The following is a 27475-nucleotide window of genomic DNA, read 5'->3' as shown; positions in this document are numbered from 1 at the left end:
TTGTCTGCTACTTGTCCTTTCAGTTACCCATACAGGATAAATAAAGTGATTCTATTCTATTCTGCGGTTGTGAGAAATTTTACTCAAGACTACTTACTCAAAAGTAAAAAGTGAAGCAAAACTATCAAAGTAAATGTAACTAGTTACTACGCACCTCTTTAAACTTGTTTTAGTAGCGGTGCTTTGTTGTGTACACTTTATGAATAAAACGTCTGAATTACCTCCAGAAGTCATCGAAGCTTGGCAACTACACTGCAAAAACACAAAATATTACCAAGTAATTTTGGTCTAGTTTATAGTGCAAATATTTTAGAACACTGGAAGTAAGAGAAAACTAACTTACAGGTAATTTTTTGTAAGATATGGAGGCATGTTTAAGTAAATAATTCCTTAATATTGATGAAACGGTACTTGCTCTATTGTCAGATAAATTAACTTATAACATGGGGAAAATGTCTTATAAGTGAAATAATCTTATGGAACAAGTACTTTTTCCACCAATATTAAGTAATTATTTACTTAAAACAAGCCTCTACATTTTGCTAAAAAGTTACCTGTAAGTTAGAGTTGTTTTATTTTAAGTATACAAAGAAATTTGCACTAGAAACTAGCCCAAAAATACTTTGTAAGATTTTGTGTTTTTGTAGTGTTGCTATTTATTTGATTCGGTATTTTGGAGCAGATATGCCTCTAAAACTTGCAGGATGCTAGCTCTTAAGGATTGGAGCTGAAGACCCCTGCTGTAAAGTTTGTGCCATTCCCAAACTTGAGCAGGTGATTGGTTATGCATATCATCTGGCAGTCATTTGTCGGCAGCGTGAAGAGGAGGGTGCTGAGTACACATCCCTGAGGAAAGCCCTTTCCTGTGTTCAGTGTAATAGTTCAGACTGTTTTAGTAGCAGCTTGTTGAGGAAAGGTCCTGCTACCAGTTAGAGATGGAGGTGTTGAAGTTGTTCTGATATCGTTTCTGAATTATTAACATTATAGCAGTTGAATGTACAACAGTTTTAAGATCCGTTTTGGTCCTGTTGATTAATTTAAAGCAATGGAATGGGTTCATGAGAGTAAATCAAGAAATTATGCTAGAAAATGTTTTGGCCAGCAGGTGGCAGCAGCAGCAGCCCTGCAGAGAGAAACTGAAGGAAAACAGCAGTTTTGCTTTGCCTCAGCAGTGCATGATGGTCGTTGTACCGGTGCTAGCTTGTTCTGTGTGAGTGTTTGTCATTTTCCTCGCAGTTCCTCCTGTGTTCCTGTAATGCTGAAGAGGAGAGATACCTGCTACTGCGCTTTACTAGACAGGTACGAACATGGCTGAGCTCCACAGTCACTGAACATTTTGTTTCGTGGTGTGTGTGTGTGTGTGTATGTGGTCTGGCTGGTTGCTCTTTTTAAGCCTGTTAGCATTAGCCAGTCTACGTGTAACTACAGCTGATAGCATTAGCATTAGCTAGAGGCACAGGCAACAGATACTCTGCGCCGCTTCACCTTGGGATATCAAAAGTAAAAGTGCTTGCGTACGTCGTGTTTTTTGGTATTTTGTTTTAACTTCAGCTCTGGAAATAATAATTTAACAAGCACAGGCGAAGAAGAGAGCTTAGCTAAAGCTAGCTGGCTAGCTCCCGTCACTGTTGCTTTTTCCGAAGGGAGCCTCAACCATGATCTGACAGTTCAGCCCAGCAACACAAAATCTCAATAAAAAGTTAATTTTTACCTGGAAACATGTCAGTATTGTCCCCTACCGATCAGCCTCCCTCTGTCTATGCTAGCTGTAGGTCCCAATATGTTAATGTCCATTTGATTTCTATTGCACTAAGTTACACTTAAGTGCTGCACAGTGAGAACAGCGTATTTGATAGGGCTAAATAAAACACACAGATATGATTAAAGTAATTTAGCTTAAAATAGATTCAAGATCAAAATGGAACTTAAAATATAACATTTGATTTAATTAAAAGGACAAAAAGGCGATATTAGGAGCAGCACTTACATGAATTAGTAGATTAATTCAATTCAGTACAAAATACTTTCTTTATCACAAAGGGAAATTTAAATGTTATAACTCGTATTACCCCACATTGTTGAGAGTTGTTGTAGATTCTGATGGCTGTGGGCAGGAAGGATCTCCCATAGAAGTCTGTATTACAGCGGTTCTGAAATAGCCTCTGACTGAAGACACTCTGTTTTTCCTTCACTGTTGCGTCTCCAGTTCAGTCTGTTGTTCAGATGAACACTGAGCCGTTTGTTCTCCTAAACCTCCACCATGTTTTCTCCCATGATGAAAATAGTTTGATCTAGTTCTCTTCCTCATTTTGTTGATATTTAAAATAAGATGATTGTTCCCACACCATGACACAAAGGGCTCCATCAGCCCTCTGCACTTCTTCTTCATGTCTGAATCACCCGACGACTGCAGAGGTGTCTCAGTACTTCTGCAGATGACAGGACTCTGACATGTGAAGTTTTGGGGTTGCAACAGAGAATGGATGTTCCTCTACTACTTTGTTTTTTTATTTATTTTTATTTTTAACATTCCTTATCTTAATATTGTACTTGTTTACAGTCCTAGTATACACATGATAAACCACAATATCACATCACACTCTGGATTAGACCAGTCCTAGTATTTTGATGTCCATTTGACCCAGAAGACGCAGAGATGAATATTTTTGTATTTATATTTTTTCCATCTATTTTATTTGACCTCTGATAGTAATTTTGCCAATTTCTCTGGGAACTGAAATGTCAACATTTAAGGGAAAATGAACTTCATTGTAGCAGCAGAATCTCTTCTTTGCCTCCAGAGATTTTTAGATGATTCTTCATGCATCGTGTTCAGACATTTGCCACAGAGTCAGAAAAAGTGTGGACATTCGAGATGGAATATTTAAAAGAACTAGAGCTGCACAAAATAATGACTTGCAATCATTCTTCCAATATCTATGCTATTGCTAAGGACTTCTGTTATGCAGTGTTTAGTGCATTATCTTTGCTCCTTGTATGTATTTTGCATGCATCTGCAATCTTCATTACAATAATGCATATTTTTCCAGCTGCTTGGTCCTTCCTAGATGTATAGACTGAATATACTTGGACACGTTTTGTAGAAAATTAAAGAAGCGGTTTGGACCTGAGTTAATTTAAATACCAGAGCCTGTGTGGGCTCAGAAACAACACTTTTTTAAACGGTTCTTTCTCACTATGAGGTGTTTGCTTCCTTTTTCTGCCCATTTTTTTTTAACTGAAACTAACATTAAAACTCCATCAACTGAGTCCCCTAAAGGTTCATTGATCATCTATTTAAACATTTAGGATATTCAACAATGTTTTAACTAAGATTTTGAACTTTTACAAATGTCAGAACTATATGATCAGACATTAATATTTTTCTTAAATATACCAGTTTATGGTCTAATTATTCTCTCTTGGGGAAAAAAGGCAGGTGGAATCCCTAAGCATAATTTGCATAGATTTGAGAAATAAGAACTATTGGTTTTATTTGAGGTTTTAACTGTTTCCTATCTACTTGTTGCGGTAGATTTACATCAAAACCCCATTTATTACTCATCCATAATCTGTCTTTGAAGGACATGTTTTCTGTTTATGGACAGAAAGTGATGGAAGGTCTTGTTTCTGAAGGTTTTAATAAACAGAATTTATAAATATTCTCAATTTCAATCTCTGATTACTGACCAAAATCAATTAAAAATGTATGTCAAACTGTAATAAGTGTGGTATTGTAGCGCTTAACACTTTATTTGGTTCCTTAAAGTTTCATAAATCTGTGCCTGTCATGGGACTAGAGCTTCAACTAACGATTATTTTAGTACCTGATTATTTTTTGATCGGATAAAAAAAAATCACATTCTTCAAATTTTTCTTTTAAGCCTCCTTTTGTAAAATTTTAAATTTAATGTGCGCTTGATCATTTGTAACAAAACAAAAAATCCCTAAAATCACAAAGCGAAAAGCTTGTTTCTTTCTGCTTGTCTTAATATCAGTATGGTGTAGCGCTGATGTTGTTATTGTTTGAGAAACTGATAATTGCGTAGCCAAAGGTGCTTAAGAGATTTTTAAAAAAATATTTTTTTTACATAATTTAAACCAGATGAAACTAAAACTATGCTACTTGAGGAGTTTTGGATAAAACATTTTTACAGACCAACGTTTTTTCTCCATGACACTTCGGAAGGATGAAAAATTTATAACTTTTTTTGTACAATTTTGGCTTAGTTTAAAAAAAATTTTTTTTTTACTAAATTTCTGCCCAGTGAAGCTAAAATTAGGACTTTTAAGTAGATTGGGGTAAAAATATTTGTTTTGTTTTTTGGGGGGGTTTTAGATGCAAAATCTATATTGTACATTTTTGGCTTTTTTTAAAAGTTTGTACGAGCTGAAGCTGAAATTAGGTTAATTGAGTAGATCAGGGTAAAAAATTAAGTTTTTCTGGGGTTTTTTAGATGCAACATGTATATATTTGTGTACAGTTTCGGCTTAATTACGGCTATCACTTTGTTCTATGAGCAGACGGCCTTTTCTGGGTCTAAGCTCCAGCTAGCGATTAATCAATTACTCAATTTGTTTTTTAAAAATAATTCAATTTTAAATTTTGTCAGTTATTTCAACTGCCTCGTGTAATTATAATGTGATGAAAACAAGCCAAGCGAGTCTAAAGAATTATACTTTCAGATTGTTCGGACATTTGCATTCTAGTAGCTGTGATGGCAATAATAAGGTTCCATATGTTTCATGTAATCCTTTCATCTGCGTGATGGGATTAGCAGCAGGGGGTCTTACGCCTCATCCTCTAGTTAGAACTGTAACCGTCTGAACATCCCAACACTTTCTGTAGAAAATGACACAGGACAAAGAAAACTGCAGTGAGCTAAAGTGGGACCCCACTGGTACAACTGGTCCTGAAATGAGCCCAAACACCAGTAGTTACTATTAAACTACATCAGCTCGTGTTTCTACTCATAAAAAGCTGCAGGTGTGGAAGAAGCGGCACATGAGGCTTCATGTTGCTTGAATGCTGACTGGTGCAGCAGCGGCTGTGATTTGTGCAAACTGTAGCCTGAAGGCAAACATGAGCAGGTGTCACTTCCTTTTACTAAGATGTTCTGTCAACGTGACAAAAAAACACACAAGTGGAACCCAGTAAAGTGTTGAGTAGAAGTGAAAATGCATTCTGTGTTGGTTTTTGCTTTGCTACATTATGTGGTAGAAAAGAATTTGTTATACAGTTTAACATCTTAACGATTGATTACTTCAATAATTGTCAACTAATTTAGCAATCATTAGCTACAGTATACAGACTCAAAAATGCAATTTGATGAAAGAACAACATTCAGAGCAGTAATAAAGCCAAAACTTTACAAAACATTTCTACATTTAGCATTTAAGACAAAAACAATAAACAAAACATTTATAAATACTTTCTGCCCAAAACTCACCAGGTTCAAATTCTGTTTTTTTAATCTCCTATTAAGCACAGTTTGCTGTCCAGCTGTTATTCAATTAATGAAAAAAAAAAAAAAAATTTAAAAACCAGCCCTACACAGTTTTGATGTCAAGCTGAGCAGAAAGAACGGAGCTTTTCACATGTTGATGATAAAAGTATGTTTTAAGCTACAGATGCATCTTTTGTTACAAATGATCACGTTTTTTTTTTTATCCCAGTCTACTCAGTTGATTTATTAGTTTCACCAAAAACATTATTCATTTTGCATATAAGATAAAAAAAAAAAACTGTTGTGGTCTGTACATAAGTTTTATCCAAAGCTCCTCAAGTAGCAAAGATTTTGCTTCATTTGGTTCAAATTCTGTAAAAAAACAAAAAACTCTTAAGCACCTTTTGCTACCCAATTATTAATTTGATTAATCAAAATCAAACTAAATGAATGCTGTTGCTGCAATTTAGGCAATGTTTTTTTATTTAAAAAAATTTTTTAATGCACCTTTTAATGTATAAAAATGTATATATGAAAAATACAGAAAAAATCTGCTGGTTTCACCTGGTGCAAATTTACTAATTGTAATTATAATAATTAGTACATTATTAAAATTTTTTACTAATTATATATCATTATATATAACTAAATATAGAATTTAATTATTTTATATATACAATTACATAAATAATTAAATCATAACATAATTCAATTATAAAATTATATAATTCAAAAATGATTAATTAATAATTGACTGATTAATTGATTAAAATTAATAGTTGCAGCCCTTCTAAAAATACTACAACAATGCTTAAATGGGTTGAATTTTCCTCGGATTCACACTTTAGTTTCTCCTGTCATCATGAATTTCTTAAAAAATGATTAATTATTGGAGCCATAAACCTCTAAGTGTTTTTTCTTGTTGGGATTTCCAGCTAGCTTCCTGGGAGGTGAGTGCCAATGCCATGGCCTTCAGTAGCAGCTCCTCCCCAGTGCCTCGCCGTGCCGGTGGGGGCCGAGACGGGGTCCACCTGAAGGAGCGCGGCCTCTCCTCGCCTCGCAGCCGGGGCATCCGCTCCCTGCCCGACGTTTGCCCCAAGGAGCCAACCGGTTAGCCGAAAAAACACAACTCTTCATTGTACTGAACTATTCTTACTACTTTTTTTGCATCTATTTGCACCTGAAGAACTGGGAAAAATTAAAAAGTCTTCATCTGACTTCACTTAAAGTCTGTGACCACTTAAAGTTTTGTTTTATGGCTTAAAATTAGATGATTCTCTATACATTTTTTTCTTAGCAAGTTATTAATATTCTTCTCTAATAAGCTGATGTAATTTCTTTTTTTAATAATCCTTTATGGCCAAATTAGAAAATTGGTGCAGAGTTTCACTTGCTAAAGTCGACCTAGTTACTCTTGTTTTCAGGTGTTTTTCTTTTTTTGAATTTCTGATCTTTTGTTCTTTCTGAACATGTTTTCCCAATTGTAGACATAAAGTTGAAACCAGAAATTTACATACACAAAATGACCAAACGACTCTTGTTTCAGGTCAGTTAGAATTAAGATTATTTCTATTTGCTAAATGCCACAATAATGAGAATATTTATGTATTGATCTCTAAAGAATCAGAATGATTACAGTCTTTTCATGCAATGAGGGAAAGCCCAGATGATGATGATGTCATTGCTTTGGAAACTTCTGGCAGGTTAATTAATGCACTAGTTAATTGGAGGCACACCTGAAACACACCGCTTTCTTTTTTGACACGATGGGAAAGTCGAAACAAATCAGGTGGTACAAAATGTGCAGATTGAGGATTAACAACCTGATTGAGAAGGCTGGTTCTGTTCTGGGAATAAGTGTGGAACCTCTGCAGATGATTTGTCATAAAATCAAGAAAATTATCCACAATCCTCTTCACCTTCTTCATAAGACTGCCTTCAGTCAGACGCTTCTTCAAATTCGCTGTAATACAGACTGCTACAAGAGATCTTTCCTGCCAACAGCATCACTATCTACAATAACGCTTTGAAGAATTTGAATTAATGAGTTACAATGACATTTAATTATTCCTTTGGGATCAGTAAAGACTCGTACCGACATGGACTGAAAGGCCGCTCAGCGAGGAGGAAGCCTTTACACCAAAAGAACCGTGTCAGTGAACACAACGCTTCATTTTTGGTGTCATGTCCTAAAATGATCTGGTGAACCTAAAGTGGAAATGTTTGGGCATAATCATTACATCTGGGGAAAAACAGGAATGCTTTCACCATCCAAACTGTCAAGTGTGGAGGTGGCAGCATCATGCTGTGGGGCTGTTTTTTCCTGCAGGAGGAACTGGTGCTCTTCATAAACTAGATGGAATCTTAAGGAAAGAATTGAATGTGGACGCCATCAAAAAACTTCAGACAGGAAATTAAATCTCTGTCCAAATGGACCCAAAGCTTACAGCCAAACCGGCGACCCAGCGGCTTAATAACAATTTTTATTTTATAATTAAAAAAAAAAGGTACATAAAGTGTACAAGGAACGGTACACCATATAAAATAGTAACAGCAGCTGCCAGGGGTTATTACAACATCAAATACATAAATTGAACTTGAATAGTAAATGGAGTGTTTTAATCGTCTTACAATTGTTTGAAAGAGTAACTGAAAGTAGCTTAATAGGTCAATTTTAAAAGTCACAAAACAAGAATTTTTTCTATTGAATTTTAATGAATTAAAAAAATTATTTTCTTGAATAATTGTGGAAACCAATATTATCCCAACGTAAAACAAAATATTTATATATGTTACTTAAAAACAATAGAGTTGATGTTTTGGCGCAGCCGTCACAAAGCCCTGACCTGAATACTAGAGAGAACCGGTAGGCGGATCTGAAAAGGCAAGGCGGCCTACAAACCTGACCCAGTTACTCCGGTTCTGTCAGGACGAACACAGATGTATCTAAACTTCTGGTTTTGACTGTACATGTGTCAAAAAAAACCCTGTCGTTTGTTTTATATTGATATTTTGCAGTAATCTTTAGTTTTTCTATGGAAAAAAAAAGCTCTTTCCATTTATGGTTGTGAGAATCTTTGAGTTTTAATCCAGCATGAAATCCGGTCTGGATTCACTTTGGTGTGTCTGTTCTGCAGGTGAGGGGAGGGGTCTGCACAATGGTCCATCCGTGGTGGCGGAGCATGACCGGTGGACGGTGTACAGTTCAAAGGTCAACCTCCCCGCCGCGCTGAACGACCCGAGGCTGGCGAAACGAGAGTCTGACTTTTTTACCAAAACATGGGGGCTGGACTTCACAGAGATGGAGGTGATGCCGTCTTTCCACCTGCCCAACATCTCCAGGGAACAGTTTGGACCGTACTCGCAGGAAATGACTCAGGTAAACACTCAGCTTTGTTCTTCAGAGCTTCACTTTCCTCTGATTGGACACCTGGCTGCCTTTACATCTGATAACAGCAAATACATTTTTGTGGCTACCGGTAAATTTAAAGAAATTAAGGCTCTCCCATATTTGTAGTCTGTTGTGGCTACAAGTTAATAACAATGATACTGGTAATAATAAGGAAAATAACAATAATAAAAAAAATAACAAAGCAATAAAGAAAAATAATAATAATGATAATAATAATAATACAGACTCTAAAAAAAGTCTAATTCCTGAAAGAACAACATATTCATAGTAATTCAGTCAAAACTATGCAAAAAATACATTTTGCATTTAAGATAAAAAATAAAAAAAATATTTTCTACCTTTAACTCAAGTGGCATAGTTTTAGCTTTACCTGGTTCAGATTTGGTAAAGAAAATCTCCTATTACACTAATTTTTTTTTGTTAAATTATTTGGTCAATCCAAAAAATAATCAACAGATCAGCTCTACACTTAATTAATAAGGCAAGCAAAAAGGCTGAGCTTCTCACATGTTGCTAGAAGTATTTATTTTATTTTTTGCTGCACATGCATTCTTTCCTACAAGCATACACTAATTTCTCGCATATATGTGTCAAACTCAAGGCCCGGGGGCCAAATCTGACCCGCCGTAGCTTTTTATGTGGCCCTCTAGACGCCAAATTACATCAACAAGTCCATCCAGTTTGTTTTTCACAAATTCTCAAAATTTACACAAAATTAACAGATCTCCGCTTTTTTTTATTTCTAATTTTACTGCAAATTGTTCTCAAAATTGGTGAAAAACATTGAGGTTAAGTGACTGCTGCCTTACTTGATGTCAAGTTAAAGTCCGTGATTGATGAGACAAGTATTAAAAAGTCACAGTTAACATCATGCATTAACGCAAATATAAAGATTCCTTACAAATATTTTTAAATTAGTATCACAAAATGTGTGATTTTGATTACAAAAAGCCACAAAAACAGTCACAAAATCCTGGAACTACAGCTATTTACAAATATTTTAACGGTTAAATGGATTTTATCAATATATTCTGGCACAACCGGCCCTTTAAGAACATTCAGATTTTTGATTTGGCATAAAATGAGTTTGACACTCCTGCATTAGAGGATTGCTCTGTTATTGCATTTTAGGCAATAAAATCTTTTCTTATTTTGAAAAGTAAATATTTTTATTTCTAATATAGTATAACATAAGCTTAAGTGGTTAAATGAGAATCTGCAGAGTGTAATTTTTATTCCTTTTTAAATCAGGTTAATTTGCAGAACAGTTGCTAAAATAATTGTTTTTGCAGCCCTAAATTTAAACAGCGATTTAAACTTAGTAAATTTTGCCTTCAGCCCCATTTCTTTAAATGATATAAAAATAATAAACTGCTCTTTACCAATAACAAAAACCCTTCAGACATTTTTAGGAGTGAAAGAAATTTTGCTAGTGGTTTAATTATTTGCAGTCAGCTTCATGTAGCTGTAAAAGGAAATTATTTTGACCTTTTTTGCTTTTAATAGAAATTCTTTTTTTACTTCAACATTTTCTTTCCATTAGTCATCTAGTTTAGAGGGAATCGTGTGACCAACCACCAGCTTGTTTATTATTTCCCCAATTTGGTTTCAGAATGATAAACTTTACAGCTGCTGACGTTTCTGTTTCCTTCCTCCTGCTGCATGAAGTTTTATTACTCTTAATCTGACTGACGGCTTTTGCTCGTTTTTGTTTAGACTGGATCTGAAATGTCTAATCTATTTTCTATGTATGCTGTTATTTTTAGAGAGAACGAATCCATGAACGCTGCAAGACGATCTGTCCCAATAAAGATGATGTGGATGCAGTTTCCAGTATCACCACCAACCACGGTATGAATTATTCACTCGCTGTTGCAGAAACTCTCCCTCCCTTTGCTTCCTCTATAAACCAATCAATTAAAAATTATGCTGCTTTCAACGCAGTGTTGCACAACACAGCGTGAACAATATAGAGACTAAAGATGACAAAATAACTGAGGATATTTTATACAAGCAGAATGTAATGTGAGTTTAAATTAACTGCAGGAAACACTTATTCTTCAGGTTTTAGCAAAATCTTGAAGCTAAGTCTGTCACAATAAATCAACTGCTATATAATTTCCATTCTGATTTTTTTGTTTGTTTTGATTTTTGAAGGACTGCTTTGTCTACAGTACATGTGTCAAACTCAAGCCACAGGGGCCAAATCTGGCCCACCGTAGCTTTTTATGAGGCCCTCTACAGTAGACTCTAAAGTGACGCATAAATAGAACCGTCAAGATAAAGGTGTGCTTAAATATTGTTTTATCAATTAATTTTATTCTTTTACTGCCAAATTGCATCAATTAGTCACTTCAGTTTCTTGTGAATTATTGTGGAAGTTCATGCAAAATCAACAAGTCCCTGCACTTTTTCACGCTAATGCATAATTGTGAATTTATTCCAGATTTTTTGGAAAAAAGGTGAAAAACGTTGGATCTAAATGATGGTTTACTCCCACCTGCAGGAGGCAGTATTTATTGCTTCTACTAAACACCTTCCTCAGCCTTACTAGATGTCGAGTTATAATCCATAAATATACGACGAGTCATAAAAAGTCTCATTTACGATCATAGAAAAGTGCAAGTATTGCTAAATTACCAGAAACACGTTTTATTGCAAACAAATCACAAAAATGAACGCCAAATCATGAAGGGACTGAAAAGATGTTCAATATAATTTAATGTTAACTATTTATTTATATTTTAACAAGTTTTATCAATACATTCTGGCAGAACTGGCCCTTTAAGAACATTTATGATCTTGATTTGGCCCAAAAGGAAAATGAGTTTGACATCCCTGGTCAACAGAGACGCTGTTGTCCATTTAATGATCTTTGCTTGCTATGATTGATAAGAGGGATTGAGATCACTCTCTGTAATCTGATTTGCTGGAAATGTTTTCCTGTTGCAGTTTTTCCCCTTATCTGCCTTCATAAGCATCTTAAGGATGAGTGGTTACAACGATCACTGAGCTTAACAATTTAGTTTTCTTTTTCCAAGTACAAAAAGTGATTTTATTAGTTTGGCACCAACGCACCGACTCTCCCTGCTTCTGGTTAAACACCGTAAATGTTGGAATAAATAAGATTTCTTTTAACTACTTTAGATTAAACTGTTCTTAATTGGAATGTGAAACAGTTTAGTATTTTTGAATTTTTTATTTATTTTTTTAAAAGAAAATTTAATTAAATTTCTTAATTGAAGGCGCTGCGATGGCTTCATCAAAGGTCCAAACCTAAAACGGGTTGGATGAGGTTTTAAGAAAGGCTTAACAAATATGGTGACAAATTTACAGAAAAAATGTCAGTTTTGTTTTTTTCCTTTTAAAATTTATTAGAAGTTCCTTCACTTTGAGTAATCTGTACACTAAGTGAACTGTTTCTACACGTGGTGGAAAAGTAGGAGCCGCTTCAGATTAATGTCGGATGGGATGTTGTTTATTTTTAAAATTGTTTGGACAATAAATCCCTCATTTATTCTTGGTTTTTAAATAACTGAATAACAGACTTTTTTCTTGTTTTTTTTGTTTGTTTGTTTTCCTGCAGACAAATCCAGAGCCGAGCTCGAACAAGTTCCAAAGGTAAAACCTCATCTTTATTTTCTGCTGCTTGCACTTTATCCACGTTTATGACAGATTATAAAACGTAATGTCTAAAATGTAACATTTAAGCAGATGCCATTTAAGGAGTGGCATGGTTTTAGGAGAATTATTTTAAATCTTAAATAAAAAATGTACGGTATGTACGTTTTGCTCAAGTTTTGCTTAGTTGCTGGTCTGAATATGTTTTTTTTTACTTGTTTATATATTATTGATGTTTTGTTGTTGCCTAAAACTGGATATTTTTACCTTTACTGCCTACAGAATTATATTTTGGAGGATGTTATCATATAAATAATGGTTTAATTCAAGTAAATCAGTGGAAAAAGCTGAATACAATAGGCTTTGTGCAATAACCTGACCTGTTTTTCAGATTTTTATGAGGCCAGAGTTTGCTTTGGAGGATCCAGCTACCTTCAACATGGTCCTGCCTTGGTCACACTTCCACAGCGCGGGAGGGAAAAGCAGAGACGTCGCTTCCTCCAAGCTGCTGCAGGAAAAGGTGAAACATGCAGGCCATTCAGAAGACGAAACGCGTTCAACATTTCCTGATGCAGTATGGGGCCAGACTAAGATATTTTTTTTTCTTCTTTTTTAATTCCGAGAATAAAGTCACGATAATCCGACAATGACATCATATTAGCAGAAAGTTAATATGATGAAGAAAGTTGCATAAACACTAGAAAATAGTTGCATTAATGAGAGAAAATCTTCAATATCAGGATCTGACATGATCAACTCTTCTAGTCTGACTCTTTCTTTGACATAAACCATTGTTTACACAAATTCCTGCTACTGGTTTGATGCTGATGTGTTAAAAGATGGATTATTTTCTTATTTGTAAAACTGATGCTGATGCCGTAGCATAAGACTCTCAACATCCCTTATTTTAATACTTTTTTTGTGTGTGTAGAAGTTGCCGTAAAATTACTACTTCATTCTACTATTTTGACTTAATTCAACAATTATTTCAACTTTATAAATTTTTTTTTATCGTACTATGATTAGTTTTGTCTGATAATATTGTATTTTTCCTTGTATCATTATAACTTTACTCATAACATTATGACTTTTTCTCACCACATTCTTGAAGTATTTTGACTTTTTATTCTTGGAATTTTACACCGTTTTCTCATTACTACAACTTTATTCTGGTAATATTACAACTTTACTCTGCTAAATTTGTGATTTTAAGAGTTTATTCTTGTATTATTACGACTTTATTCTTGTTGCCCTGTGACTTTATTCTTGTAATTTCTTGTTTTTAGTTTTTTAGTTTTGTTTTCTTTCCTTATCTTGGCGCTATTACTCTATCGTGGATAACAAATATGAATCTTCCTTAACTTTTGATTCTTAGACCTTTACAAAAAGTCTCATTTTATGGCACCACAATGTTCAGCTTAAAGGAAGAGTACACATTTTTATTGTGTTTTTTCCCTTTCAGGAGAATTAAAACATATTTTCAGTTTAGCAAAATTTCCATTTGTACCGTTTTTTCTGGAACTAATCAGCAATAGAAATCCCTTTAGGTTGAATTTTCTCCAGTATTCATGTTGATTTAACTTCCTTCCTCCAGCTGAGCCACTACCTGGACGTAGTGGAGGTCAGCATCGCTCGGCAGATCTCTCTGCGCTCCGAGGCGTTTTTCCACGCCATGTCCTCTCAGCACGAGCTGCAGGATCGGCTGCAGGAGACGCAGCAGGCGGTGGCCATCCTGCGGGGCCGCACCGACGCCATGGACCGTGTCATGTGCCAGGGGCCGCTCCGGGCCCTCCGCATCGCGCTGACTCGCAACAACTGCGTGAAGCTGCACAACAAGCTAAAGCTGATGGCGGCAGTGCATCAGACGCAGCCCACCGTGCAACTGCTGCTCTCCACCTCAGAGTTTGTTGGAGCGCTGGAGCTGATCGCCACCACCAAGGAGGTGCTGCAGCAGGAGCTGCAGGGAATCCACAGCTTCAGGTAGGAAGGAGCTTCCTGTGTCCTTCATAGTGCAGCAGCTATAAGTGACAGAAGCTTTTTCTTATTCTGGATCAGTGATTGATGGTTAATCTTGTTGATCGACTAACAATGGATAAGCGGCCATTTCCTCAAAATGGCAGCTGAGTTTTCTCTTGTATAAAGTGGGCAAACTTTTCATATGCTAAAAAAAGTCATTACATTTTAACACTATTGTATTTTTCTGTATTAAATACTGTCTGACTAAAAGAAAATTATGATTTTCTCACATTAATAAACTTAAGCATTTATAACAGGAACCTCTTAGGTTACTGAATAAAAAAATGAAAAGAATAAAATATATGAAACACTTAATCCCCCATGAACAGAGAGATATTCATACAGACATAGACTGTAGTTGCTCTTGAAAGAAAGTTTAATCTTCGCTCCATATAGTAAGTTAACTCATGGTCGCTTTCAAACTCAACCTTGCGTATTCATTTTCCATCATGTTAAAATTTTTCTGCATTATCCCTTCAGCTTTTCTGACATCCTCGCAGCACATCAGTCATTTTTATTTGAGAAGTTGATGTTGCGCCAGCGTGCAGCTCGGCTGAATAAAGCGCTATTATGATGAAACTTAAGGAACTTGTCAAGTGTTTATATTTCAAAATAAAACCGAATGAAGTGCGTTTTTCGTCCCACACCAGACTCTGTTTTTTGCTGTTTTTCTTTTCCTTTCCGGGATATCGCCACCGTCTTTTTTTTTCTGTATCAACTGGCTCTGCTTAATGATGACCAGCGACATCCTCTGCTGGTTGGCAGCCAAACTACAAAACTAAAAGAAGATCCAAGTGGATATTAGAACTAATTTAATCTAATAAACCATTAAACAACAATTAGTTGCAAATCAATTCATTATTTGCATCTCTAGTGCAAACTGAACCCACTTCCACTCACTCATCTCTTGATTTTTCTCTGTGTGTGTGTTCTTCAGACATCTGGGCTCCCAGCTGTGTGAGCTGGAGAAGCTGATCGATAAGATGATGGTGGAGGATTTTAGCATGTACGCCCGCAGCGACCTGAACCGCAACCTAAAGGAGGAAACGCAGGTGTTGGAGAAGGTTTGTTTTAAAAGCCTCTCTTCTTCCTGTTTTTTATTTAAATAAATAAATAAAATTTAAATAAAAAGAAACTTTCAGAGTCATAGCAGCTTCTGCATACAAAAACTTTTTAGTTTCCACACGTTTCTGTCTAGACTAGTGCTCGTTTTTTTCTCAGATTTTGTAGCACTTTCTATTTTTATTTTCGTCTGTTTTGCGGCAAAGAGAATAGATTTCAGGTTGATTGAACCGGACTGATTCTTCAGAATCTGCTTTGCAAGAAAAAACTAGTTCAGTTTGTTGTTTTGTTTTTTGGGGATTTTTTTCCCCCACTATTCAGTTATTTTAATTTACAAAAGCAATTTATGCTGTAAACTTTTGGATTTTGTTTGAATAGGCCAAGTTTTATATTTTTGGAGTTGATTCTGTGTTTAATGGATGCTGTGCTCATCACAGGTCCATAAACCAAATGCTGACTCTCAAAAGGTGGGACACACACACAGACACACACACCACTGACGATCCGATTCAGCCAATGCATAAAATCCCATCTACTGCTGAAATCAGGCTCAGATACCAGATTGTGAATCAGGGCTCAAACCTGCATGAAGATAATTTTTTGTTTGCTTTTTAGATGGAGATCTAGATTTCCTGATTGTTGATGTTTAAACGTGTTCAGTCTGTTTGACATGATTGCTTCCTGTTTTAATTACTACTGATCTTTTTCCTTGGCATGTAAAACAAATCTGACGTATAATCAATCTGAAATGGAAGTGTTTCTTCAGCTCAGGTTGTGTGGACTCAGCTTCTGCTGCTGCTTCTGTGTTTAAAGGGGCGCCTGGAGTCGCTGGTGTTCGGTCTGCTGCGGCAGAGGAAGCTGGACTTCCTGGATATTTACAGCGACGAGATGATCACAGCTGCCAAGGCCATCGTCTCTCAGGTACAGAGTGTCAGTTTGTTGCAGTCTGTGCATCATAGAGTGACGTGTTGAGATTTCTCTTTTGTTTATTGGATCTGTTTGTTTTTGCAGTGTGTGGCAGAACGTGTTGTTCACATAGAAGAAATCGACACCGAAGTTATCTTTAAGTAAGTTCCCTGATCTATCTGTGAAACCTCGGTTTGTTTAAGGTGTTTAAACACAGATCGATCCTGATCTTGATTATTTTTATTTTTCATTTTCTGTTAAGTCCTTAACTTATCCACCCAAACGAATGCTTTAACTGACTCTAACAGGAAATAAAGACCACACAACTGGAACCAACATTTAGTTTTATCAGAACAAAAACCAGAGAAACCCCTACTGGTTTATAAATTATGGACTGCTGGGAACCAATATGTGGTTTTATATTTTCACCTTTTTGTCTTTCTTTTGGTTTTGTTGTTTGTATTTCCTTCTAAGTTATACGAAGCACTCTGAACTGCTTTGTTGCTGAAAATATGCTATACAAATAAAATTACCTTATATGAATTATGTATTAATGACTAAGGTTGAGCGATATTTTGTGCTACCGTCATAACGCTAATAAGAACTATTATTTTATAGGTAACTAATGGCTGTGACTGCAAGAAAGCAATTATAGCCCCACAAACAAATAATACTCTTGTAAAATATTCCCACTAATAAAGTGGGTTTTTTTGTTTGTTTTTTTTAGACACCAGTCACATAAAAATTTGATTTATATCATTAAACTGCACATAGCACCTGTTTTTAGTCAGGTTTTCAAATTTGTAGATGCATGAAAGAGTGGAGAAAATAGGCAAATGAATCAGTTTTTGGATGTTTTTAAACTTCATTAATTGGAATTTATAACAGTTATAAATCAAAATTCTTAAGAAATTTATCATGATAAATTACATAAATTCCCACTCCTGTAAATGACATTTGAACAATGAAGATTGACTTTTATAGAGCTGCTGTCTAAGCTATTGGTGGATGTTTTTAAAAATAACTACAGCTGGGCGTGCCGTGGTGGTGTAGCGGTTAGCGCGACCCGTATTTGGAGGCCTTGAGTCCTCGACGCGGCTGTCGCGGGTTCGACTCCCGGACCCGATGACATTTGCCGCATATCTTCCCCCCTCTCCTTCCCCGTTTCCTGTCAGCCTACTGTGATATAAGGGACACTAGAGCCCACAAAAAGACCCCCTGGAGGGGTAAAAAAAATAAAAATAAATAACTACAGCTTGAGAGTAACATAATAACCAGTAAAACTCCTAGGTTACAGATTAAAAAAATAACAACTCTGTCTTTGACCTGCATGCAAAATGCTTTGAGTGGCAGAAAACTGACACTGTATAGCACTTTGGCAGTGAAGCTGGTCAGAATCAAGGTTCACAAATTTAAAGTTAACATATCATACTTTTAAACCCTTTCTTTTCACATTTGGATCCTTCAGTTGTGGTTTTGTAAAGTGGGACTGTAACACTTTGTCTGGATTCGTCGTTTTTGTAGCCACAGGCCCCAAAAATAATAGATATCAATGCTGCATCAAGAGAGACTAACTTCAAATTTTCTGCAGTAATAGACTCCAAATGTACAACAAAATGTATTTATTCCTTCCACTTCCAAATTGAGCTACTTTTTGTTTTTCTGTGGCATAAAAAAACAATTGTTTGTGAATTTAATGATGAAATATGAAAAGGATCACATGAATATTGTAAGAATTTCCTAACTTCCTGTTTGTTTAAGGCTAGCTGACCAGATGCGTCTGATGACATTCCCTCAGTGGTTTGAGCTTCTGGAAAACATCTTTGAGACTTTCCTTCTCTTCCTGCAGAGAATCAAGGTGAGGTTTATTACCCATCTCAGATAATTAACGAGATGTTTGGGTCAATACACTGACATGCAAAATCTTATTTTCTTCCTCTTTCTCTTTCCTAGGATACCTTAAACGTGATCAGGAATGTAGTTCTTCAGGTTCTGTCTTCAAACCATAAGAATCGACTCCTGGCAGAAACCAGTTCAGCGCCAGTGGGGCAGGATATCTCCCAGGAGAAACTGGCCCTGCAGGGGGAAGCTGAGCTGGCTTATCTCACCCATGAGGGTCTGTTCATCAGTGATGCGTTGAATGAAGCCCAGCAGCAGCGGCAGCAGGAGTCGGGGGTAGCGGGTCAGGATCAGCACTCCGCAGCGGGCTCAAGGTTCCAGCAGAACCGGACTGAAACTGCTGCAGAAGGCGACTCTTCCTCTGGGATCTCTGAGATTTCTGCAGGCAGAGAACACAGCTTCATGTAAGTTTCCCAGTGTCAGCATTTTATTTTTTGTAATTAAGTTTCTCATAAAAAGTCTTAGCATTTTAAATTCATAAAAAATTTAAGTTAGCCCTAAATTTAATAGTTCTCAAATTTTGCTGTGGCAGAACCAGAAGTGTTTTTTCTTAACTTATTTTTTCCCTATTTTTTTTTTCCAATATAAAGGGGGTGATTTATTATTATTATTATTAGTAGTATTTTTGGACTTTTTTTTTTTTTTACCTAAAATGACTTGGGGCATTATTTTAGGAAGGTGAGCATATTTAGTTTTCAGTCAGTCATATGCAGACATCTTCACTGCGTTCTGACTCAAGGTGGCTGCGGCTACCGCTAACTAGCTGCTAATTCATCATTGCTAGCTAGCTGGCTTTTTTTAGTTGGGTAGTTAAGTAGTTGCATTTACTTAAGTAAGTTTGGCAACAAGCACATGGCACTTACCATTTATTTACTTGAGTAAAACTCCTGCATACTGAGTATCTTCACTGAATAAAGAATACATTTGTTTTAATCAAAAATTCACCAGACACCAGACACCTGCAGTTTTTGTTAGTTTCATAGGTTTTATTTTGAAAAACTGATTGGAAAATGGTTTCTTCCTGAATTGTTTTTCTTTTTATATGAATTTTCATTTTGGTCTTTAAATTACCAAAATTTTCACTTGCTTTTATATTTTGGTCCATCATTTGTTTTGATCATTAGTTACTCTGGTATAAGTAGAAATACGTTTTTACTATTGAGTAATTTCTTGGACGGCTACTTTTTGAGTAAAAATATGTTGAAGTTGTTCTACTTACTTGATTATGGTTTTTTTTGCTGCTCTGCCCACTTATGACCACGCAAATCTATTACCAGTTGGCTAGACAATATTCATTTTTGACACTTTCTCACTTCTGTTGCCAAACTTTATGAAGCTACTTGCATTTTGTTAAAAAAAAAGAGAAACTTTTAACCTTGGTGCTACAGGGTTTGAGTGTAGAAAGTCATCATGGAGTGAGAGAAGCACAAAGCTACAAACAGACCCCAGAAAATTCACAATATCTGCTGTACTTGATTGTAATACACCAGAATCTCCCAACCGCCCCTTATGGTTGTACGTATTTTCTACGATCTTTAATTGAAATTCGTTATAAGTTCAGATGGAAATGGCCGCATAAGGCTCCTCAGCAAAGCTATAAACTGAGAATCTGCTTGTGTTCAGCTCCGGTGAGAACCCGATGCCCACTGACATGGAGCTGAACCGCGTCATCAACAACCTGCAGGAGCTGCTGTACGTAGCTTCTGACGTTAGCCACGACCGCTGCGTCAAAGTCCTGACGGCCAGAGCCAAGGTAGCGTGAGATCGGTGTTTTCAGAGGAAAAAGATCCGGGTTTTAGGGTTTCTGCTCGGTTTCATGAAACGTTCCTCCCGACAGGACGGGTCCCTGGAGCGGCTGAGCTCGGCGGAGTTCGTGTCGCTGTCTCAGGCGGTGGAGACCTTCGTCAGGGATACGGAGGATCTGTGCGGCAGGCGCAGCGTCTCCCTGAGGGGGGCGCTGCAGAGCCAGGCCAACCGCTTTGTCAACCGATTCCACGAAGAACGGAAGACAAAACTCAGGTAAATTTGCTTTTCCCCCCTTCTGCTTTATTAAATAGATTTTATTATTTTACTGCTGTATCTTTTAATTGATTTTACGCACTTTGTATGGCGCCCTTAAATGACAAGAAAGGTACCTATAATTACAATACGTGTAATTCTAAAATCAACAAATCCATTACTAAATCAGTGAAAAAATCTGTTTTTACCTTTTTGTTCCCCCTTTCAGCTTCACTTTTTTTTTAAAATGGTATTTTTAAGATGTAAAATTTTTCAAGTGAGTTTATCCAAAGGAAATATTTTCTTTGGTTTAACCAGTCTGATCAGTTTGTTTTTATTGACAGCACTGGTTGTTATCTATACTTTGTGTGCTGCATGAATAATAATAAAAACAAATCCAGTTTTTCCTCACTGTTACTGTCCGAAAAACTACTTTCCAAGTTTGGACAAATATGAAAAAAGGGAAAAGTGTGAAAAATACGTGTGTTTGTATTTATTAATTTGCTCATATTTATCTAAAAGTTCAATCCATTTGTCCATTTATCAATTTATCTGCTTTTCCATCCATTTATCCAATATATCCAACCATTTTTAGTTTTATTCTTTCCTTTTTAATATCTAACAAATTGGAAACACCTGACACATATTCATATTAAGGTTCGGCTATTTTTAAAAATTGGCAAAAAAAAGTGTCTTCAGTCAGAGGCTTCTTCAAATTCATTGTATTGCAGACTGCTACAGGAGATCTTTCTTGCCCACAGCCATAACTGTCCACAATACTCTTTAATTAAGCGAGTTACATTTAATTCCCCTTTGTGACCAATAAAATGTTTTGAATTTGAAAAAAGGACTAAGAACTGTAGAAGTATGTTACATGTAACGCTGTTCTTTCACAGTATTGAATTTGACTGAATGCTTCCAGCACTAGGCAGGTTTTCTGAAGGTTTGTTTTTATTGTTTCTGCGCAGCCTCCTCCTGGATAACGAGCGCTGGAAGCAAGCAGACGTTCCAGCAGAGTTTCAGGATCTGGTCAACTCCATCGCTGACGGCAAAATATCTCTACCGGAGCGCAAAGTGTCAGGTCGGCCCAAACACCAGTTTATTCTTTACCGTCTTGTCACAGTTGTTGCATTCATCAGTCATAATGACATGCTTTCTGTAATATTCCCCGTTCAGTGAGACACTAATAGTATATAAATGTTAAAAACAATTTATCCAACAGGCGCAGAGGACAGAAAACCTGCAGACTTTCTGCTCGTTGACGGCCAGAAATACGCTGTTGTCGGGTAAGTTTCCTCACAATGGAAACCTTTAATGTGGTTTAGCAATGTTGGAGACCAACTTGAACTCAATTCTTGGGTATAAATGAATTTAATCTAGGGCTATCGACGTTAACACACAGTCTAAAAAGTTTAACGCTTTAGTGTTATATAACGAAATTAATCGCTTTATCCGTCCACTGAAGCACAACCAGTTCATAGTTAACATTTCAAAATACGTTGGAAATAAAATTACATCTTTTAATAAAAATGAAAACCTAGAAAACTGAAATCTTTGGTTTGAGACATTAAAATATTTTCTTGAATATTTTTTGAAGTTTGCTTAATGACGTAGTGGCTTATAGTGGGATTAATCTGATTACACTTTTTTATCCATCGACAGCCGTAACACATGAACTGAATGCAGCAACCAGAGCAGGTTTGTTTTGAAAATCTCCTTCCTGTTTGTTCAGAACCGTTTTGCTGCTGATCCGGATCTTTCTGGAATACTGTCAGTGTGTGAACGACATCCCATCCATCACCACAGACATGCTAACGCGTCTGTCAGACCTGTTCAAGGTGAGCAGGGACGTCCCAACCCAGTTCATCAGAACAGAGTCGCCATGACGACTGTGCAGTGGGAAGCTAACGGATAATGTCAGAGATGTCTCAAAAACACAGAAGTATCAGGACTGTAGATGCAAATGTGTGGTGTATTGTATGTTTTTTAGCTTCTGTTTTTGTGAAATTGACACTTTGAAAGTCAAGATTAATCAGAAATCTTGAGGTTTACTTCCTGTTTTCTTCCTGTTGCAGCACTTTAACTCCCGCAGCTGCCAGCTGGTTCTAGGAGCAGGAGCGCTGCAGGTCGTCGGCCTCAAGACCATCACTACAAAAAACCTGGGTACGCACCAACACTGAACCCGTCATTTTTACTTGGTCTTGTTTGATTCTGAATGGCGTTGCTGTGTGTGTGTGTGTGTGTGTGTGTAGCATTAGCATCCCGCTGCCTGCAGCTGGTGGTTCACTACATTCCCATCATCAGAGCACATTTTGAGACCAAGCTACAGCCCAAACAGTTCAGTGTTCTCAGACACTTTGACCACATCATGAAGGTAACTTAAAAAATAATTTTGAATTTATATCCAGATATCTGGTGTGATCTCTGGAGGTTGTTTTTTGTTTTGCAGGACTACAACGATCACATCGCAGAAATCTCTGCTAAGCTGGTGGCCATCATGGACAGTCTGTTTGAGAAGTTTTTATCAAAGGTAACATCAGAAACTCTTTCTGTATAACTCTCACATGACCAAATGATTAGCTGGTCATCTCACTCCTTCGCTGTTTCATCCTTTGGCCATCTTGGTTTTTTCTCTGGTTCTGAAAGCGACCGGGCTGCCAGTGGTACTTTTATACTAATCACGTTGGTTTGTACCAGCCTTGGGAACATTTTGTTCCGGTTTTGGAAAAAAATTTAGGTTAAGTTCACAGGCAAATGTGACTTTTTCACCGCAGTCTGAACAACCCAATTCTGAACTTTTCACCCCCCAAAAATCAGATTTTTGCCTCTTCCATATGTACTACTAAATCAGATACGAATCTGATTGTTTTCAAAGTGTCTGCAGTCTCAACGATGATTCCAAATTTCATCCAACTTTTACGTCATTGTTGAAAAGTGTATAAATAATGAATGAAAATTATTAGTCTGAGTCGCTGAAGCGCATCACATCACAATCACACCATTGTTAGCTCCAACTAAACATCCAAACAGACTTCTGTGCTTTCTTTTTATTAGCTTCCTTCCTCTTGGTATGATTGTTTGACGATGGTGTCGGTTCCCATTGCTGAATAAACTTTGAATTCGATCCAGAAATGTCTCAGTTCATTATTACTTCTGTAAACGGTCTGCTGTTGTGTGGCGTCAGCATTCCTCGTTTGCACATATGAGTTGCTTTGGAGTTGCAAACCATTTACACAGAAGTCTGGTTGCGTCATTCAGTAGTTGGAATGACTGTAGAAAAAGAAAATCCAATTTCTGTAAAAAAAAAAAGAAAAAAGAATCTGAATTGAGCATCAAGACCTGCTGTGAGCTCTGCCTTGGTGATTCAGACGGCGTTATTCTAAAAATCCCATGTTTCCTGCTCAGTAAATGCACCATGCTCAAATGCTGCCATGTCAGAGGGGAGACGACACTCCTCGGTGCTGAACTGAAGCAGACTCTGTGGTGTGTGGGGTAGGAACGTTCTAGAAAGGAAACTTTATTTTTTTACACAGAGATGTCGGCTGTTCCTCCAGGCAGCTAAGTGGGGATGTACAGGAAACTGAATGTATTAGTAAAGGTTCTCTGAGTTCCCCTTTTCTTCTGTTGGAAACATTTTGTCCATAAAGTTATGTTGTTTTTTTAAATCTGGAAACTGTCAAAATTAAATGATTATAAGTAGTAGTGTTTTGTTTTTGTTACCTCCTTTGCGACATTTGCACTGCAGCACCTTAAAACAAAATCCCAAATCAATCAAGAGATCATATGTGGAGGATTTTATCAGATATAGTATGTGGCCTTGTTGCTGGTTCTGCTGGGTGTGAAGTCCAGGTTGATCTGCAGCAGCTGAGTGAGTTACGTGCTCTGATGTGTTTGTTTTTCCCTCAGTATGAAGTGAAAGCCCCGATGCCGTCGGCCTGCTTCAGAAACATCTGTAAACAGATGGCCAAGATGCATGAAGCCATCTTTGATCTGCTGCCTGAAGAACAGACTCAGGTGAGGTTCTGGGTTAAAGGTCACCTTCCAGTAATCTAAAAAGTTTTATTTAATAAGAAAAAGAAAAGTTGAGCTGGAATGGAAACGTGTTTTTCTGCACAGATGCTGTTTCTAAGGATCAATGCTTGTTTTAAAATGCACCTTAAGAGGCAGTTGGCTCGACTCGGGGTCAGTAATGATGGAGGACCGCAGCATGGGTAACACACACACACACACACCCCTACACACACACACAAGTCACTTACTACCTCTTACTAATAATAATCTTAGTCTTAGTTGTGATTTCATACATTCTTTTAAACTCAAATTTGAAACATAAGCAGCATTGAACAGTTCGTATAGCTCAACAACGTCTTCTTCAGAGATTTACGTCAATGTTAATAGAATAAAACTTTCTGCAACAAAAACCAGAATCCTAAAGTTGAAAGTACTCTGTTGGGCCAAATTGTTTTTCCAACTTAAAATACTAAATCTTTTTTTTGTTTTAATCTGCACGATAAATTAAACATAGAATATTTTAATGAAACAGAGAGGCACTTTTTCGTCTTGATAAAAGGCAATTTCTTAACTTTTGCTGTAACTATTTTTTTTCCAGTTTATTTGATTTCGTTCTACAAAATCTTTGAGTTGATTCCCAGCAACAAAAATGAGAACTTTCTTAAAAAAAACCTTCCATTAACACATTTAATCAAATTAATGTGCTCTAGTTTTCTTGTTTGTTTTTTTTTGGTAAAAAGTCGCCGGATATTTAGAGTCATATTTACTTTGCCTAACACTGCTGCACCATAAGGACAAAATTACAACATAAAATACTGTTTTGTTGTCAAAAATGGCACATTTCAGTCCAACGTACGTTGAACTGAGTAGAAATATTTTTATAAAATGTACAAAAATGTGCTTGTGTGTTTCTGCATTGGAAGACATCAGACTGTTTACAATATGTGAAAAATTAAACTATGCGAACAGGGACAGTTAGATGCTGGAGAAAAATGTTACCGTATTTAAAATGAGTAAAACTGGCCAAATACCAGCAGAAATGTTTTTAAGTAAGCAAACTTCTGCTTGAATAAGCTTGTTTTTTGTTAGTTTTTTTTTTTATTTATTAGGAGAATAAAGTCATCATGTTATAAGGATAAAGTGGTAGTTTCATAAAAATTCCAACTTAAAAAATGGTTGTACTTTGGCTTAAGTTTTACACGTAATACTTAATAGAATACTTAATTTTTAAACACATCAGAATCAAATTATCAGTAGCAGGATTTTCAAACAATTGTGTAAACAACAGAGTCTATTTTGGAGAAGAAACAACAGAAACGGATCTGGCTGCATCAGATCCTGATGACTTTATCAAAGTTCACATTAAATCAACTTTTTGTCTGTAATTTCAAGATGTTTTTTCTAGCAGAGCTGCATATTTATTCTGCTTATACCACTTTATTCTCACAATTAAACAAAAATGATGATCCTGTATATGCCATTGTACAAGTCACAGGATAATAAAAGCTACTTTTTGAAAATATTTTCTGTCATTTGTAATTATTAAAATAATGAAACACTTGCAATAGGTTTCCTGATAGGAGTTATTTGGTATAAACTGTGTCTGCAGGCTGGTGGTGGTGGATGTGGCCTTCTACACAGAGAACATCCTGGCTCTGAAGAGCCTGGAGCGACTCGACCTGAACATGGCCGAGATCTGGGAGCAGAAGAGGTGATGGAGTCTGGACGTCCAGATCAGACGATACCCTAACGCCCAGAAACGACGGGTGATCCTGGCCAAAAGTGGCAATCTGAGACGAGGGGTGGAGGAGGCCCCGCAGGGACCAAACAACACTAATATAGGAGAAGAGGAGCAGCGACAGCGAGCTGGAACGTTGACTGCTACAGAGACTAAAGAAAACGCACACAGTCTCCTTTAAGCTATCGCCACCTCATCCCACTGTGTGCAATTCAACACAAACGCTAGTAAATTATTGGAGTTGCTTAGTGGGAAGAAGGAAAACAAATGGTGGGGTAATTTATTTTTCTGACTTCTTGCAAACATTCGTAACTGGGACAAACTTTTTTTCCTTCAGCTGGCTGCAATGTTTAAAGGGTTTTTCTTACTTTTATACTATTAACAAAACAGCTTTTTGGGACTTGTTGTGGGGAAATCGTGATCCTGAAGAATCTAAAGCATCCCCGACTGTGAAGGCATCTCAAACCTCAGCTTCATCCTGTCGTTACCAAAGTCAAATTGTTACTAACGTGGGGATTCTGCTGTTTAACCAATCATGCATCACATCTTCTTTAGCTGGTTGCTACTCAGGCTTTTCTTTTCTTTTTTTACCCACTGTCGATCATCAGAGAATCCCATACACACTCGCTGTTTTGTAATTATCAGAGCATGATGATGATGATGAAGAAGAGAGCAGAGACCAGCTTGTAGCTTTTCACTGGCAGATTATGAAACGGTTGGATTGAGTTAAAATCCCTACAGGTTACGGTTCAGTGCGTTTAGTTCTGTTCAGGAGCGTTTCCCCACTTCAGCTGCCTCTGTTCAATCATAATTTAGGGGGAAATCGGGGTGCTACGTTCTCCTACGAAGGAAAACCGATAAAATCCTAATTTAACATCAGATGTGAATCAGTGATAGTTTGAAGTCGGTGAACTGGAAACTTCTCGAGCACATCTGTCTCCTGTACGACGCTCAAAGCATGAACGCTCATCACTGTTTGCATCAGAAGTGCCTCCTTTTGATCTGCTGTAAGACGACACATCTGAGCTCTTCGATACTGTGTGCCTACCATACCACTGTGTCTGTGCAAAGGAAAGAGAGAGAGAGTCTGGAAGCATGTATGAGAGTCCAAAAGATGTTGATTTCTTCAGTCCTGCTGTGAATAAAATGGGATGGTGGACTGCATTGTGTTCTGTTTTCTGCCGTCAGTCAGATTTCATTTCAAATAGGGAGTTTATTCAACACTTCATTAGCCTGGCTGTTGCCTTCCTATGCTGTCCCACTTTATTCACTCTCAGTTCACAGCTCAATCTGGGGTAAATTGGTGACAGTTTATTTTGACACAGGAAAAATGTGTACTTTTCAGATTAAAGGTTTATTTTTATT

At 36.8% G+C, this 27475-nt stretch overlaps 1 protein-coding gene across 2 annotated transcripts; it reads left to right on the top strand.

Moving 5' to 3' along the window:
* The first annotated feature begins 1141 nt into the window (after positions 1 to 1141).
* Positions 1142 to 27274, top strand: vps54 (VPS54, GARP complex subunit). Of its 2 annotated transcripts, XM_014476141.2 has the most exons (24): positions 1142 to 1299; positions 6383 to 6557; positions 8585 to 8826; positions 10626 to 10710; positions 12446 to 12480; positions 12872 to 13000; positions 14075 to 14460; positions 15434 to 15560; positions 15996 to 16025; positions 16372 to 16479; positions 16570 to 16625; positions 18226 to 18322; positions 18418 to 18767; positions 19987 to 20116; positions 20201 to 20382; positions 21330 to 21442; positions 21584 to 21647; positions 22094 to 22199; positions 22437 to 22524; positions 22614 to 22735; positions 22811 to 22891; positions 24268 to 24375; positions 24478 to 24572; positions 25982 to 27274. In XM_014476141.2, the coding sequence occupies exons 2-24, from the start codon at positions 6413 to 6415 to the stop codon at positions 26085 to 26087; spliced, it is 2985 nt and encodes a 994-aa protein (XP_014331627.1). In that variant the 5' UTR covers positions 1142 to 1299; positions 6383 to 6412; the 3' UTR covers positions 26088 to 27274. The 2 variants fall into 2 exon arrangements, with proteins under 2 accessions (XP_014331627.1, XP_023190230.1); XM_023334462.1 differs by lacking the exon at positions 15996 to 16025 and having other exon boundaries at positions 1143 to 1299.
* Positions 27275 to 27475: the final 201 nt, after the last annotated feature.

This window comes from Xiphophorus maculatus, chromosome 5, assembly GCF_002775205.1.
Source record: "Xiphophorus maculatus strain JP 163 A chromosome 5, X_maculatus-5.0-male, whole genome shotgun sequence".
In the NCBI taxonomy this organism is placed as follows: domain Eukaryota; kingdom Metazoa; phylum Chordata; class Actinopteri; order Cyprinodontiformes; family Poeciliidae; genus Xiphophorus; species Xiphophorus maculatus.
This window is presented reverse-complemented; position numbering and strand designations above follow the sequence as displayed.

Bases quoted from the DNA above. Each gene is read 5' to 3' on its own strand.
- vps54 (XM_014476141.2), top strand. From the start codon at position 6,413: ATGGCCTTCAGTAGCAGCTCCTCCCCAGTGCCTCGCCGTGCCGGTGGG. The intron at 16,480-16,569 runs GTACAGAGTGTC...TTGTTTTTGCAG, and splicing joins CCAAGGCCATCGTCTCTCAG to TGTGTGGCAGAACGTGTTGT. The intron at 24,573-25,981 runs GTAACACACACA...CTGTGTCTGCAG, and splicing joins GATGGAGGACCGCAGCATGG to GCTGGTGGTGGTGGATGTGG.